At 41.6% G+C, this 17119-nt stretch overlaps 2 protein-coding genes across 2 annotated transcripts in view; both read left to right on the forward strand.

Moving 5' to 3' along the window:
• The window catches only part of LOC114065287 (transmembrane protease serine 11E-like), a gene marked incomplete at its 5' end in the record, with an annotated part of 30579 nt that extends 22256 nt beyond the window's left edge, over positions 1–8323 (forward strand). Inside the window, 5 exons of the mRNA XM_027899058.1 lie at positions 3149–3187; positions 4822–5017; positions 5823–6082; positions 6854–6996; positions 8162–8323. Coding sequence (XP_027754859.1) covers positions 3149–3187; positions 4822–5017; positions 5823–6082; positions 6854–6996; positions 8162–8323 — 800 coding nt within the window. The remainder of the gene's footprint in view (positions 1–3148; positions 3188–4821; positions 5018–5822; positions 6083–6853; positions 6997–8161) is intronic.
• A 6938-nt stretch (positions 8324–15261) lies between these two features.
• Positions 15262–17119, forward strand: part of UBA6 (ubiquitin like modifier activating enzyme 6) — a 30182-nt gene continuing 28324 nt past the window's right edge. Inside the window, exon 1 of the mRNA XM_027899053.1 lies at positions 15262–15389. The gene's annotated coding sequence lies outside the window, so the exon portion shown is untranslated. The remainder of the gene's footprint in view (positions 15390–17119) is intronic.

A 17119-nucleotide genomic window follows, 5' to 3' on the forward strand; every position in this document is an offset into this window, starting at 1 on the left:
TTAATTTAAACATTAGTTTTCTCTTTTATGTTAAGCAAGCTTGGAACTTGCTGTTGAATTCATTTTACAGGTAGGCAATGCATGTTCAAGTGGAACTTGTTCTTGTTTACAGTAGAAGCCTGAACACTGTTTTCCTAAATGTGGCATAAACAACTATTTTTGCAGCCATATGTGGTTGGGACAAGAATTGACACTTTAATTGTTACTAATTGATGCTTTTTCTTGGTAGTGCAAACAACTAGGGCAACTAGTAAATGAGCAGGGCCGCGAAATTGTCTCTCGTGCCTTACAAGTGATTGCTTCAAGGCAGGGCTTGCAACATGCTGGCTGGCACAGTGTGAACAGCTGTGCTCTTGACCAGGCCAAAATGTGAAGCCACTAACGAACGCAGGCAAGCCCCTAGCAAGGTAGGCCAGTAAGCAAGCTGATTTTCAGCTGTAAAGTGCTCCCTGCTTTTGATGAGATGTACTGTGGGCTTGGCTTATATGAAAATAGTGCCAGTTAATTCAGGTTTCCAAACACATGTGTGTGCTCTGGGTTTGGCACCTTGGTGTTGAGTCCTGGGTATTGTGCCCTTAATTTCACCTGTCCTGATCTGCATGATGGGTTCCCAGGTCTGCTGCCAGACAAACCTGCTTTCACCTCTTAAAAACTCCCCTTATTTTGAGGCTTTCTCCATTGCTGTGGTGTTTTCATTAGTACTTGTGTTCCAGCTCCCAGTGTGGGATAAAGTGTCAGGGCACTTTATATGGTAAATCTTTAAATCAAAGCAATGCCCCTCCCCTAGTGAATATAGCACTGAATTTACTGACAGGTGTCACTGGCCTATTTTGTTCAGCAGTGGGTGGATAGGATAGTACATCAGCTCCATAGTAGGGATTTATTATAAAATATGCTGAAATTCAAAGGTGTACAGACTTGCAGCGTGTGTGTGTAAGGCATGTTTCTCCAATTACACAGAAGTAGGTTCAACTGGAAGCAGTGGGTAAAATTTTGCCCATGTGAGGTTTGTACTTTTTTCTAGGTGCCTCATAAAGAAGACAGATAGAGATATAGACAGGTGCCTTGCAGAACACCTGTGTGACTCACAGCAAAACTCGATGCAGTGCAAACATGCCAATTGAATTGCTTCCGGCACTGCACTTGAACAAGCTGGTTGCTCCTTTTGTCTTCTCAATGAGCTTTGCAACATAATATAAGTGTTAATAATTGATTGCAGGCTTTATAATTAGGCATTATGAGGTAAATGTCTCTCCACCCAAAGAAAAGCTAAAAAAATATTGTTTTCAATACTGCATTTATTGGCAAAAGGTCCTCTTTCATTGTAAGTTACTTTTGTTGGTTTCTTAACAGTTTCCATCTAGAATGTATTAGTAACTCAAACGATGAGCTAGTTCTGAAGGTTGTATGAATTTCTAGGAAAACACTGGATGCTCATCATAGTTGAAATTAAAAAGTAGGGACAGATTTTTCAAAGCACTTCTTGCCGATACGAACATACAGGTGAAGCAGCCAAATCCTTAGCATAGCGCAGCAAACAGTAGTGTTTATACCACTGCTGAATCCTCCTGCTGACCTAGCTTGTACTCTCTGGTATAATTACATTTTGATGTAAGGGATCTTGGAGACACCAGCCATATTATCTATGGAAATTTGCAGAATACAACTAGAGTTTCTAAGATGCAAAAGTACTTGCCCTTTTAGTCTTCTCCTCCTTCCTTCATACAAATTGTGAAAGTACAAGTGAGAATTTTTACTTTTACTTGAGAGGGGACCTTGCAAGTTGTTGCTTGCCCACTAGTAAAATTTAGTTATCTTTGTTATGTGAAGAGTTTCCGTCCATAGTGAATAAGACTGTATTGCTATATAAACGTCCAATTTTACCTCATCTCCTATCCTTACAAAATAAAGCAGTGGTTGCATGCATATATGGCAGCCCTAGCACTGCCTTTGCTCTGTAACATTCCTCGCAGTCAAGCTGTGCATGTACTGGAGTTCTGCTTGTTTTTTTTTCCTATCATAATCTGCTTAAGGTTATGTTAAGAAATGAATGAGTACACGTCTAGTGCTGGTGGATTGCAAACAGGCAATTCACCCTGCATACCTGAAGGAGTGTCAAGCCTGCAAGGAAAACACACATGATGCAAACCCAACAGGCAACAACTATAAGCCAGAGCCCTTTGCATTCAAAAGAGACTCCTCCTGACTAGGTGTGGGTTTGGATCAAAACTAGGATGTTGTTCTGTATAGCAGCAAAGAGATATGAAGTTAGTGGAAGAGAGGGCTCTGCTGAGAAAGGCTACCCAGCCACAAAATATTGACTTGTTGAAGCTGTACAAGGATATATGTAATTTAAATAAAATGATAACCTATGTAATTTAAAAATTAGTATCATTTTAAAAATAGTTTTGAATGCTGGAAACTACAATGGTAGCTGCAGTATAAAACAGCATTCTGGAAGAAGGGGAAATGGTTTTAGACCTTGAGCCAATGCTTGTTATTGTCAGCATGAGCAGACTGTGTTGTCAATAAACATACAGCCTGCCTGTTAAAGAAGGGACTGTATTGCTGGAACCTGCAGTGCCATGCAGTAAATTGCTATTAACTATCTATTTTAGTATTAGCAGTGTAAGAATAAGACAGGAGAAAGGAGAGTGAGCCATTGCCATTGTAAGCTTGCATTGCTGCAGTGAAGGTCACAGAGTGAGAGTACCAGATCTCCTCTGGCCCTCACACTGGTGTAAAATGTAGCCATTTGACTCTTTTATCAAAAAAAAATGGAGCTTTAAAACTTTCCACTGCAGAAATTTCTCCCCAAGAAAATTGTGGATCTTGAGTAACACAGGACTTGTTTTGTCTGTACTCCCCTCCAGAAACATCAGGGTCCAGTAGGATGGGCAGGATGAGAGCCTGTTCCTCAGAGGATATTTACTGGCTGGAGAACAAGCAGCAGCACTGCAGGGAGTGCAACAGCTAGCACAAGAATGTGATCACATATGAGCTTCACTGGTTTCTCTAGCAGCCCCTTCAGCCATGACTCCTGTGGTGCCCTATACTCAAATAGCTGCCAGGTGGGACAACCATGCAGATAGGAAACCATGTATGTGCTATCCTGGCCTTACCCTGACTGTTTGTTTGTTTGTTTCAGATGTGGAGCCAAAAAGAGCAGAAGCCCTCTTCAATGACAGTAAGTAAGGCTTTTTTAAGCATCCAAAATGTCCAGTTTTTAAAATTAGCATTAAGAGTCTCTGAGCACTTTTCCTGGCCCTTAAAAGCCTTTTCTTATCCTCCTGTCTAATGAATGTGACTTTGTAGTAGACAAAGATGAACCGTGTGTTTAGAAAAACTGCTCAGTTTACAAGGAAGCCTGTTTTATTAGTGTCTTCTGGGATACTTAGGAAGACTGGCTTGAAACTAGTGGTGAGGCTGTAAAAATCCCTTACACAAAAAGTCTAAACCCATTGCAGAGTTCCCTGGTCAATTTTTTTTTGCAGTGAGATGTTCCTTCTGTTAAAAATATCATCAATTCTGTGAGAAAAGAACAAACAATGAGAAAAGAGCAAGTGCTGAGGGCTCTGTAGAAATTCCCAGTGCTGAGCAAAGAGGAGAAACACAAGTCCTACTGCTTAAGTACCTATGGCATGGTTCTGACTCCAGCAGTGCTGGTCTAGAAGGTGGAAGATGCCATCTTAAATGTAAACCCTGCCATAAAGGATCACTGGACCGAGCCAGTGAGGACTGAGCACTGCAATGTCCAGGACACCTGCGTATCTATTAGACTGATCCAGTTGCTGCTGGTAACAGTAAGATCTTCGATGATGTGTCTGCTCAATTGTGCATTTGGATATGCAGAGACTAAGACATGTTTCTGCATGAAATAAAAGACATTTCAGATGACTCCTAGGTATACACAGTAAAATTGAATGAGCAAGGAGGACTTCCAATAAATAAAGAAACTTAATATTTTGGGCTAGGTGGCTGCTTTAATGTCAGGCACAACAGTCCTGTCTGTCAACTTTCCTAATGTCTAGCTGAAATTGGGACCGGGATAAAAACTAGTGGGTCTTGGTCCAGGTAAGATGGATTTGATGCTGTTTTGGTAGGAGGTCTGTTCATTGAGGGAGTTTCTAAAGCTACATGGGAGTTTCAGCTGCTCCTGAATATCCTGAATCTAGTGGCTGAAACTATGGATATTTTCATTTCTCTCTGGGTTTGGATGATCATACTTTTCTGTGTCATGGATGCACACCATGCTGAAGGTATCCATACCTTTGTCATCTCTGACTGGAGTAGTGTGATGCACTTTGCTTGAAATGCCTCTCCAGGTCCACTTGCAGACTTTAGTGATCAGTTACCTGTTCCAAGGTGACACCTTGCCGATGTAACTTGTGCGCATCAGTGGTAAAAACCCATGGCTCGGATCTTTCTCACCTTAGATTTTCCCTCTTTTATGTTTTATCCTAATGACAAATTACCTGGGGCATTAAAGTTGTCAATCCCTATATTTGGGAATTGTCTTTGCTGTGTGGTGAAGGTTTTGATTTCTGAATTGGGCTGCTCATGTAGCTAAGCCTGCATGTTTGACCGTCATGGCTTTCCATAATAATCAGTTGTTCATTAGGGCTTCTAACAGAATGGGTCGTGCATGAGAAGCTCTGATTTGGGGCGAGGAGGGCTGGTGGATGGCATGTTTTCTTGTTGATGTCAATACTGTCAGAGAACGTAGATGGTATGTAACTTTGCATATGTTTTCCACAGACATTGGCAGGAATATTTACTAAGCAGAAGAACAGCTAATACACTCTTTCTCCTCTTTGACAGTCTGTGGGTTACGGCAGAATAGATCAGTCAAGTCAATGGCAAAATCATCATCGTTGCGAATAGTTGGCGGATTGTCTTCTGCAGAGACTGGGGACTGGCCATGGCAAGCTAGTCTGCAGTACAACAACATTCATCGCTGTGGTGCAACACTTATCAGCAACACGTGGCTTGTATCTGCAGCTCACTGCTTCAGAGAGTAAGTTCCCATCTTAGAATCTGCAGCAGAATGTACCCCTTGTGTATCAAGCTATATGGCTTTCCAGATTAGCACCACTCCCCTGACTCTTTCCTAAGGGAACAATTTTGAAGGAGAAAAGTCAGGATTAAGCAGACCCATTACTTGAATGTTTAAATGAGAGATTCAAGACTGATGCTTTGGAGTACAACTGACAGTGGCATGGGTGGAAATAAATAATCACTTGGTATATTGACTAAAGAAGAGCAGAAAAGGTAATATGACTGAAATAGTGGAGTATTTGTTTCATGTTGCACTACATATTTCTTAAAGGTGCTCCTTCGTGTTACAATGACGTTTCTGCCACTTCAAGCCGTTATCTTCCCATGTTCCTACCCCTCCATTCAGCCACGTACGCCCAGCATTTCTTTGTTTCAAGCATGGCAACTGTGAAGCTGCAATTGTGAGGTGGAACAGCTGATTGAACAGGTTATCAATGTGCAAAAACATTAATGGAGAGGAATAGTTTTGTAGCGGAAGAGCTTTTTTATTTGATGAACACCCTGTGGCCGCACAATGGTTAGATCAGGGACTAGGAGCAGGGGAGGACTACAAGACCGTGGTTGGAGAGGGAACAGAGGATTGCCCTCTTCTAGCGGCAGCACGCAGTTCTGTGGGAGCCACTGCCATGGAAAGTGATGGATGCTGTCAGAATCTAGCAGGGAGCTGGCTTGAAGGAGCTTTACAATAAAGGTGCCCAACAAATTTAAATTCCCAAACACATATATTTACAGCAAAATACTTACAGCACTCCTACTTTTTTCAGCATGACTCACCCTCAGAAGTGGACTGCTACTTTTGGAGCTCTTTTGAAGCCACCAGCCTTGAAGAGATCAGTCAAGACTATTATTATTCATGAAAAGTACCTCTACCCAGAACACGATTATGACATTGCACTTGTGCAGCTCTCTACACGAGTTGAGTTTACAAGTAGCATACACCGTGTCTGTCTGCCTGAGCCATCTCAGACTTTTCCCTACAATATTTATGCTGTCATCACAGGCTGGGGAGCGCTTACCAATGACGGTGAGTCCTGAGTCTTCCAGGTGACCTGCATGGTATGTAAACAGGGGCTCTGATCTGCTACTAAATTGATATAACTTCTGCAGCCATATGTTATACAGCAGCAAGGCTAATGCTTTGTCTATAAGCAATTGGTGTGTTTAATCATAAGCACCACTTTCTTGATCTAAAACTAGAGTGGACAAAGACAGAGCTACAATCCACTGAGGCAGAAAACAGGAAGAAGACTGTTCTGTTTTCCCAGCCTTTCCATTTCATGTTGTAAATTCGTAAGACACGTAGTCCAGCAGTGCATGTGTTTATATAGAACCTAAAAATGTTTTCCCAGCACTAGCTGGAAGCTACAGATAACTCTGTGGGCTTTCAGGTAAATGTGCAGATTGAGATATGACTTAACCAAGCTTGCTTTCTTACCAGGCCACGCTAACAGTAGATTTAGTAATGTAAAAAAATGTCTTCACTTCATATCATCTACCCAAATTGCTAGGTAATTTGTGTTGTGTGGTACTATATGGAACATGTAGAAAATATATGGCTTTACACTTAAGGCACTATGTACCATGCGATCATTGCTTCTGTCTTAATGGTATGATTCCGAAGTGATTCTGTGTACATTTTCCTTAAGGGCCTAACCTAGACAGATTAACAAGCAAAACCTCCACAGTAAACCAAACCAAGCTGGTCCTCTGTAAGAGAACATTAAACACCCTTCCTGTACCTTAACTACTGCAAAGTAATCCTGTTGATAAATACTCAAATTGTGTTTTTCCTTAGGTCCAGCTCCAAATGCTCTTCAAGAAGCAACAGTGAAACTTATTGACTCAAACACTTGCAACAGGAAAGAAGTGTATGATGGGGACATAACACCCAGGATGTTGTGTGCAGGATACTTGGAAGGAGGAGTAGATGCTTGTCAGGTAATTGTAGCTGAAAATTATAATGGAAAACTATTTCAATCCTGACTGCAGTATCTAGTTGACCAAATCTTAATTGACTGAAATTAAATTCTGAACTGGAATTCTCACTGAAATTAAATTCTGGACTGGATCATATCATAATAGATCTGTTATGATGTGATCTTTGGTAACACATTTGGCTCAGTGCAAGGAAAACTGTCTGAAACAAAGATAACTATAAGGGAGCTGGGTGTAAGAGAATGGGAAGGAAACATCTGGTGCAGGTTTGCTAATGCTGCAAGAAAATGCTTATGTTCAAAGAAAAATGTTTCTATAATGATCACTTTTAAAAATATAATTTCTATATATGTTATTTTCAAAGTTGTACTCTTGAGTGCTGGTTCAAAACAGACCCTTTCCTGAATCCCAGTCCTACAGACCTTTGCCCAAAGAAAAGCAACGTGTAGCATAAGTCTGGGAAGCTCATTCCTCTGTTCCTGCCTGGCTCAGCATTGAAAAGACCAATGCAGAAGGGTGCCCCTGCTGTTTATTTCAGTAAATAATTTTAGTGGAAGTTGGGAATTTGGTCTGTTGTGTGAGGATTGCCTTTCAGCCTGTAAAGTTTGCGGTTTATCTATTATTAGCATGTCACACTATTAACAGTATCTGAATTCAGCCCTTGAAAGAGGTTAACATCTTAAGGAGACCAAGCTCCTGATGAAAGCTACAAGCAAAAAGGAGCTCCAAGCTCCTTTTCGAAATGTTATTACTGCACGTGACTAAAACAAGTTAGGAGTATTGTTAAAATATAGTTACTGTTTAAAAAAAAAAGTTCCTGATGGCTTAGATTGCTCTCTATATTTGTGTTTCCCTACTTTGTATGAAGAAGGAGACAAGGCAGATGGGAAGCAGTGTTTCAGCACTGTTTCAGTGTTTCACAAAACACAAGAGAAGCTTTTTTTTTTACTGTAACACTATGGACACACATGTCAGGAGATCCCACGGCAAATAGGAAAATGCCACAGACTTCTGACTCAAGTTTCAGAAACAGCCCGGCTTCTGCACGAATGGCAGCTCTTGAAATACTGCTTGCTTATTTCTCTTACTGGATAGGCCCTCCTGTCTATGGAGAACTGTGTTTTCTCTTCTGATTAATTAAATATTTTTCCCTCTCCTCTTTCTCTAGGGGGACTCTGGGGGACCACTGGTTACTCCAGACTCTAGACTGATGTGGTACCTCGTGGGAATAGTGAGCTGGGGAGACGAATGTGCCAAACCAAATAAACCTGGAGTTTACACACGAGTGACTTATTTCCGTGACTGGATTACCTCAAAAACGGGCATCTAATTCAAAAGTAAAAAATGGATTTAACTATGCAGACTACGTGTAACTCATATTTATCCGTAATTTTGAAAAGTTCTTTTTTAGTATATATATTCCTATATAGTCTTGGTTGAAGCAACCTTAGCCTGCAGCAAGCGCTATCTTTGCTGTCAGAGATCCTATCCCCTTCTGAATTCATGTTAAACATAAGAGATTGTCTGCTTCATCTTTGAGCAGTGAAACTTTTTCACTTAGCAGAAATTATGAACTGACATCATTAAACTAACATTTAAGTGATACCAATTTACCTGCTTTATAAATGCAAACATTTTCCAGGGGAAAAAAAAAAAAAAAAAGAATTGTTTCTTCAGCCATGGCCGAGGTGTGCAGGTGAGCCTTCTTCCTCCAGTGAAGCAAATGCTGTCACAGCTCTGTTTTTAGCAAAGCAAACCCTTGAGTATTACTCTTGTTAGAGACTATCATCTACACCAACTCCAGCTGAGACTCTGGATGTTCACCCTGCTCGGTGGCCTTGGTAACTAACAGTCGATCAGCAGAACTGAGAGTATGTCCTAGCTAAGGAAAAGTAGGATTTCTGTGCTTGCAGCAGGTAGGAAGGGAAGAGAGAAAAACTTTACATTCTTATTTCACAGCACATTTTTAACCGGAAATTTTTATGTGGCTTCTGTAAAGTTACTTGAAGGTACTATGGTAGAAGTACTTCATCACAGTGCTGTGCTGCTACCTCTGTACCTGTTGTCTTCCAGATCTACCATTCAACACACAATCTGCTTAGATGCAGAAACACAAGCTCTATCCAAATTAGTAAAAAGTGTGTCCCCATGAACAGTCTCCCTGGAAAGAAAGAGGGCATTTAAATTTGTGTTAAAGGAGATATAAATATTCACCTCAAACAAACCAGAAACTACCTTTTTTGTTCAAGAAATAGCATGCTTTTCCAAGGGCATGCCAGCCAGTGGAAACCATCTCACTGCAATGAAAGCAATTAGTGATACCATCTTGCTTCACTGATGGATTCAGCTCTGCCATGAATGAATATGATTTTTGAATACGAATATGTCTTACTAGGACAAAGAGTAATTTCATATGAAATAACAGTCCTGATAAGAACCTCAGAGTAAATGCAATCCTTATACACCGACTAAGCACTTTTCCTACCTCTGTGCATGACCTCTTATGAATTGCTGGTGGAAGAGGGTCATCTAAAGCCCAGGTTTTCAATATGAGGATCCAAAAAGTCACTCCAGTACTGTCACCCGCAGTCTTTGAAAGGCCACTGGACTGCTTAGGCTGTGAATGCAGGACTCACAGGAGTCTGCATGAGACATGAATGAAACTGCAAGTCCCACAGCTGCACCTACTACAGCTGAAAATTTCACTGAATCATCTTGCCTCCCCTGCTCTTCAGGACTGGATTTTTCCTCATCCTGCCTACTGTGCAAACTCTCCAATAATCAGTATCCTTAGGAATGAGATGTTTGGCATTTCTTGAAAACCCACACCCTGAATTACAAGTCTACATATGGATGGAAAAGCCTGTGTTTAAGCCTTGGTGGTGGTGAAGGAGGTTGTCTTATTGCTGAGCTCCTTCCAGTCTTTCTGTATATCTTTTGAATTGTGGTAAAAGACAAGATGCCTTATCCCAGAAAGAAATCTACTGAAGGTTTTAGATAGGTTTTGGTTTTGAAGCAGTACTACCTTTATTCTGATTTTCCATGTCATTATAAAATGAAAAGGATCTTGGGACAGTTAGGAGGATAGTTAGATGCAGCAGATCCGTTTCCTTAATTTATTGATGAAGTTTGTAATTTATGCACTTTTGAGTTGCTGCTATTTTTCAACTAAGAATTTACTCTAGGCCAGGTTCAGTTACAAAATAGAAACTTCACTGAGTTTTGAATTAGGTCACCTGAAAATACTGTTTTCTTCTAGTGTTCAAGTCCCTTTTTTTTTGAAAGCATCCTTTGGAAAGAAAATTACATCTAGTATTTTTGCCTCTTATTGCTTTGAAAGTGAAAATCATGACAAGTGCCTTTCCTTACAACAAACTCATGGATTGAGATAGAAAGTACACAGTAGTTCACTTTCAATGATAGCTGGGACTCTGTTTTACACTTAAATCTAATTTTTTGCATAGCAAATGGAGGGGCAACAATAAGGACATGAGGCCCAGATTAGATACAGCCCCAAAGAACTGGTTCCTACCTCACACTGTAAGTGATGTGTGTATGCAATACCTTTAAAATGAGAAAGGCAGCCTTTATTTCAGATTTTCTCGTGAAAGGCTAAACAGCCAAGAGGTGTGTGGGAGAATGTCTACCTTACTCAGGGTCCTGAGCCAGCCAGATGCACTTTTCATAAACCTGTTATCAAACTGTCTGGCCTAGGTTTGTCTTATACTCCGTGTCAGTGTTTTATTTATGATAACTCCGTTTGTTTTCTGCCCTACAATAAAACAAAGAGAATATTGTGTGATTAAAGAAAAGATTTTTCTTATTGTTTATGTTTAGATTTATCAAGGATTTAGACAATACAGACAGAGGCAATGTTTCATAACATTAAATACATTTAAAAACAACTGATCCTTTTCTGTCCTTTTGTTTTTGCTTAATAATAATCAAGCTAAAATTTGAATATGACACAAGATAGACTAATCATACTTATTTCATATAAAATTATTTTAAAACCGCAGCTCTCTGTTCATTTCCTATACTAGGAATGGTTTTGTTTTTAACAGTGGTTGGAGCTTCACAGATGTTTCAGCAAAGACAAGGTGGGACATTTGCTTCTCTAAAATACTCAGAGGTGAATCTCAGTTAAGATAGCATTATGGAAATTTGAGAATGGATCTGAAGTTTCATCCAAGAATTCACCACCTTGCTTCTGCCCTTAGAAAAACCCCTTACCTTTTGATACTGCATTTCTGGAAACTTGTTGTGGGGAGCCTGGTACCAATTCTCTTGAGATTTCCCAGGTAGATTTAAAGCACCAAGAAATGTGTTCCAAGCTTCTGATTATTTGAATTGAGTTATTTGAGGCTTGCTCAATGCTAATTTTCAGCTTGGAGCAGAAGTAGGAAAGAAAGAAGAGGCTGATTGCACAAGGCCTAATCATGTGAGCAGGTCTAGTTGAATGACATCAATCTGTCATCAGGATGCCTTATGTAAGTAAAGCTTGTAGAAACCTCAATTCTGTATCTGCTGTTCCTGTTAACAAATTAGAAGAGTTGAGAGCCAAAAGCCATTATTTAACCCAATGAATGTTTATCTGGCAACTTTCAGCCTGTGTTAGAGATGCACAGGCATGGAAAAGCTGGCTCTTGCTTTTGCAAATACATTCAAGCACATCTCAATGTGAAATCAGCTTATGTAATTGGTGCCCTTGTTTATCTGGATTTATCAACATTATTAACATGGTTTCTAGGAAGGTGTCACTTGCTAGAGCGGCTTTAAGTGGCAAGATCCTTTGGCCCACTCCACTGGGAAGCTGGAGCCCTTTTAAATATGCCATCAAAACACGCCTACACTGCACGTTGTGCCAAAATGAGGAGACAAAGCCTTGCCAGGCAGCGCCTAGCTCCTTCAAGAGCTGATGGTAAGCCATTGCCTATGGCAGGAGGTTTGGAAACCCATTTAATGATGGTGATATAGATTTATGGTAATTTCTGAATTGGCCTGTGTGCTAAACTGAATTGTGTTTGCCTTAGTATTTTCAAATAACACATTTTTAGTTAAAGAATTACAAGAGTTTTGTTTGCTAATTTGCTTATTAACTATATTGATCAGGGAAACAAATGCACCTTCCCTCCCCGCCTCCCCCAACCTTCACTTTGGGGTCCACATGAAGAATGTGTCATCTCGCATGTAAGTCAGGAAATCAAAAGACTAAAAAAAAAAAAAAAAAATCAGTGTCTTGGATTTTTCCACCAGATGGAAAGGAGATTTACAGCTATTACAGCTTCAGCTCCTTTTAAAAATATTGGCTCTAAAGTTGTATTGAAAATACCTGCATGCAGAATGGATCTACAGTGGTGCACATAAATTGAAGTTACAGAGATCTGGGACATGAGTAGGCTAGAGTCTGGAGGTGGTGGTTTTCTCCTGGCCACAGCCACACGCTGCTCATTGCTTCAGCAAGTTGGTAAACTGACAGCACTGCTTCCTACCTTTTGCCAGTATCAAAAGCTATAGCTGATTTTAACATGATATGAACGTGGAGTAGAAATTACCTTTAAAATTAATTTATTTAATGTGATTTACTAAGCTTTTAATGCTTTATGTATTTTTTAAAAAGAAGGTTAAGCAGAAAAAGAAAAGTCAAAGGGCTCCAGATGTTTCAAATTTTGCAGTCTTGGAAAAGTAGGGAAAAACCAGTATGTTTTTTGATTTGGTATCATCAGCCTAGAGGGCTCCTGAGTACACCAACTAATTGATGCATTTGGGAAGGAGTTTCTTTGGCTTCTGGGGTAAACAGAATCTGTCCACTTTTATTTGGCAATTTATCTTAGAATGCCCATATTCATGGTTGCACTTATGGTTAGTCTTTAATTTGTTACCGTTAAACACCTCGGCGAGAATTAACTGGATGTTGCTGTTTCTCCACTTAGGCAAAAGGCTTGTCAGTATTTGCTATGACTATGAAAAATCTGTTTCATGTCAGATGACTACATGGAAATGGACTGTTATCTTAAAAAAAATGTAATGACCTCGACAGAAAGATGGTAGGTAGAATTTTTTTATTATTATTACTTTTCAGAACATATTTGATGGGTAAGTTCATGAAAAAGAATCGTTATTTTAACCTTAAAAAAATTAAATTAACAGGTTCATTTTTTAGGAAGGAAAACAAAAAAATAAAGGCAAAAATCCCTGACAGGACTAAAAATTAGCCAAATGACAAAAAACCCTGACAGCTGACAATTTTTTGCTGTCTTTAAATTCTCCTTCATTTCCCCCCCTCCCAACCCCATGGGCACAGGGATTCCTGGTAATTCTCTTCATTAGATACAAGCACTCTTTGAAATTACTATATTGAAATAATGGAATTAATTCTTGGATTTTCTGATTTTATTTTTTTTTTAATGTATTATGTGAAAAAGCTACAAAGCAAATATCAGCCTTAGTATCAATTCCTTTACCGGAAAGGATTGCATTCGACATCCTGAACGGGTTTCTCCCTTTTCCCGTCTCTCAGTCTTGCATTTCAGACTTCTAGTGGCCTCTAGTGGTTCTTTGAAATTTGCCCACAAGTTCTCCAATTATATCTGCTTGTCAAAAGAGCAGTATAGCAGACAGGTATTTTCACCCTGATCCTGCCAAAGCATAGCCCAAGTTTGAACGAACACTGCGTTGTCCAGCTGCTCTTAGTCTTTGTTACTAATTGAGTACAAAGACTGTGTGCATTGTTGGACTGAGATGTAAATCTTGAGGGTTGTTGGAATTCTGTTAGAGAGAGGTAAATGCCAAAATAATGCACTGGATGCTCACAAAGAGAACACAATTTGGTCCTTAGAAGCTCCCAAAACCCCTAGATATAGTAAAGAAAAAAGATAAAGAAAAAGCTTGTGGTTTTTTTGTTTGTCTGGATATTTGTGTGTGAGTGTGTGTTTTTTCCTTATGTACTGTAGGATACAGGTAGTTGGTTGGATTGGGTTTTTTTTTCCCCCTCAAAGTTTTAAATATTTTAAAATACAAGGTGACTTATTATATATACACTGCATGAAAGGACACTTTTCACTGCATGAATCCCTGTTCTAGATAAGATGTGCTAATGGTATCAAGAACAACCTAAACTCCTCTCACCTACCCCAGTGATCAGGGGTGACAAAAAGGAAGTCAGGGTTTAAGGTGAAGGGAAATTAAACTTCAAGATGGGAAGGCGAGTAGTGCTGGGATCTTAGTAAGAGTTCGGGAGAGAAAATGTTTACAGGAGATGATGTTGGATTCTAGGAGTGGTGTTGAGTTGGTGGTGGCAGCAGTACAGTGACTGTGGCAGCTTGCTCTCTCTTGGTTAATTGCCACCAAAAACAAAAGAGAAAATGTTTCTACAAGCCTACACACCACGCTGTCATAGGATGTGCTTTGAGTTTGACCACTCTTTGCCAAACCTCCTCTATGGCCTTGGATACTCCCTAGAAATTCCCAGTTTGGCTCCCGACCCCCTTTGAATGAAATTTTACCCATTTTTGTGTGTTAGGTGACACCATGGTGGTGCTCTCCTGCAAGATGCCGAGGCAGGTACCTCAAGAGCAGGGCCCAGAAGCGCTCTTCGTGGTATAAGGCGGTCGTGCCTGCACCAAGGAGGAGATTTACTTATTTTATTTATTTATTGTTAGCAGCACAGTGCGTTACTTTTTGGGCAGAAAACAGTGCGTTTTATAAACAGCTCCTGCGCCTCCGCTCGGACTCCCCTCCAGCCCCACCCCGCCGCCGCCATGTCCCGCCGGACCCGCCTCCTCGGGGCGGGCGGGGCGGCACCGAGACCGGCCCCCGGCACCGCCCCTGATGTCGGCGCAGGCGGGGAAGCGCCGCGGCACCGGCGCCGCCGCTTCCCACCCCCTTCCTGCCTCCTTCCCCGCCGCCGCCGGCAGCGCTCGGGCCTGGATCGCCGCGCCAGGCCGCCGCGGGGTGAGAGCGGGCGGCGCCGGGGCCGCCGGGGCGGGTAGCGTGGCTGTGGCGCGTCCGGGCTGGTGCGGCGGGGCGGGTGGCGGTACCCAGCGCCGCAGGAGCGCCCCGAGAGCCGGGGCGTCGAGTCGAGTAGGGGCTGCAGCCGCCGGGCTCTGCTGGGACCCGGGTCGGGTTGGTTTCGGCAGAGCCGGTGGACTCTGTCGGGGTTCCCCGCTGAGATCCGCTGATGTTCCCCCATTAGCCCGGCTGGGCAGTAGCTGTGGGTCTGAGCGTTCTCTCTCTCTCTCTCTCTCTCTCTCTCCACCGACTGAATATGGAGCCTGCATCGGTTGGGATCGACCGCTGGAAAGCCTGGGTAGGTGGAAATGAGTCCAGGCCTCCCTGCTATCCCAGCGTGCTGAACAACAAGTAGTTACCACTGCTTCAACCTGCCCTGATTGGAGGTAAGGAACACTGAAAACAGCACACCACTACAGCTCCTGTACCTTCGCTGCTCTTCAGAGCATCCTAGCCCTTCTGGGTAACGTGTAGCTTCTCAGTTTGTCCCTGGGTTATGTGACAGAAGCAGCTGAGGCTGAAAAAAATTTATTACGCAGTTAAATACAAGCCTGGCATCAAAACTGATAGCACTAGCTTTTAAAAGGAAATATACAAGTGTATAAAGGTTGAACCTCTGCTAAGAATTAGGACATAGTGCTAGAATGGTTTTTTTAACATACATTTATTTGAAACAGATTCAGTGCTGGTTAAACTGAAATGAGAAATACAACTTGGATGCAGGAATACATTAACCAAAGTTTGTCCTAGAGTCACTTGGCAATAGTATCATTAAGTCCCCCTTATCAAAGGATCTGTTTTGCTGTACCTGATGGGGACACTGGCAGCGTCTCAGCGCTGTAACTGGGAATGCAGGAGGAGAACAGGGAATTAATAAATACATGGGAAGAGCCACTGTCAGGCAAGTCTGTGTGGTGTAGGTGGTGAAGGTTCTCTTGTTGGTTGATAGCACAGACTAATTGTTTGCAAAAGACTGTTTGGGAGGGCATGTGCATTGAGATGGCAGTCAGCAACCACAGCTGAGGAAGCTGAGAGTTTTTGCCCAGGGATGGATCATCTTCCCCACCCTAGTACTACACTCATTTTATGTTGGGTAGTCCCCAAGTGTCAGTGCTGTTTGTGGAGAGGGATTGTGGAGGAGCAGAACAGCTCTGGGATTGTTGCTCTGCTATGTTACAAGGTGATGCTGGCTTGCTTTGAGGGGATCTTCCAGACTTGTGTCCCAGGCAATGACTGAAATGAAGGCTTTTGTTTAAGCAGGGCCTGAAGCCTGTGACTGTAAGATATGGCGTGTTGCGCTCTGGCTTGAGATCTGGGTCCTAGGATGGTCTAGTAACAAGCTTGTCTTCAGCCCTTGTTTAATAGGGGCACAGGAGCTGCACTGGAATGGCTGGTGGTGTAGATTGTGATGGAAATACCTCATGTTGATTACCTTGTGTGCTAGTTTACCTGTAGGAGTTACTGTCCACACTGTAGAAGAGCTTAACTGATAAGATTTGTGGCCTGTGTCCAGTGTAACTCTCTTGCTGTGCTACTTCAGTACTTTTCAGGAGATAGGATTGTCAGCTGTGTCTGGTTTCCAAGGCAGTTTGTAGAGAGTTGAAATAAGATGTGTGACCTGGAACCTCAGTTGTGTCCGAAGGTCTATTTTGCTCATCCTGCATTTGATGTCAGTCACCTCCCTACTAGGTTCAGGAAGCACCAGTTCCCAGCCTGCATAACTAAGAAACAAGCTGCCCAGGGCAGTTTATTCCTAATCCTAGTGCTTAGTTATCACCAATTTAGCAACGAAAAAGTCCTTGGTAGTGGCTGAAGGCCTCAATAGCCCAGATTATGTTTTTTTTTTCTTAAAATCCTATTGAATTGTTTAACTGCATGTCTTAGTTAAATGTTGCATTAATTCAGATCTTTGGTTGTTGATTTCTCCAGTAACTTGTTTCCTAAGACTATTCAATTAGCATAGAAATAATGCAGCATAAGTACCTATTTCTCGTAAGTCAGAAATCTCCTATCTTCAGAAAAACCCTCTGATCAGGTAGATGCATGTTAATCAGCTTGAAGCTGTTTATAATATAAAGTGAAATTGCCCTTTCAGGAAATCTAACTGTTGCAAATA

Source organism: Empidonax traillii, unplaced genomic scaffold (assembly GCF_003031625.1).
Source record: "Empidonax traillii isolate 1590-97213 ecotype Southwest subspecies unplaced genomic scaffold, ASM303162v1 scaffold635:size371671, whole genome shotgun sequence".
Taxonomy (NCBI): domain Eukaryota; kingdom Metazoa; phylum Chordata; class Aves; order Passeriformes; family Tyrannidae; genus Empidonax; species Empidonax traillii.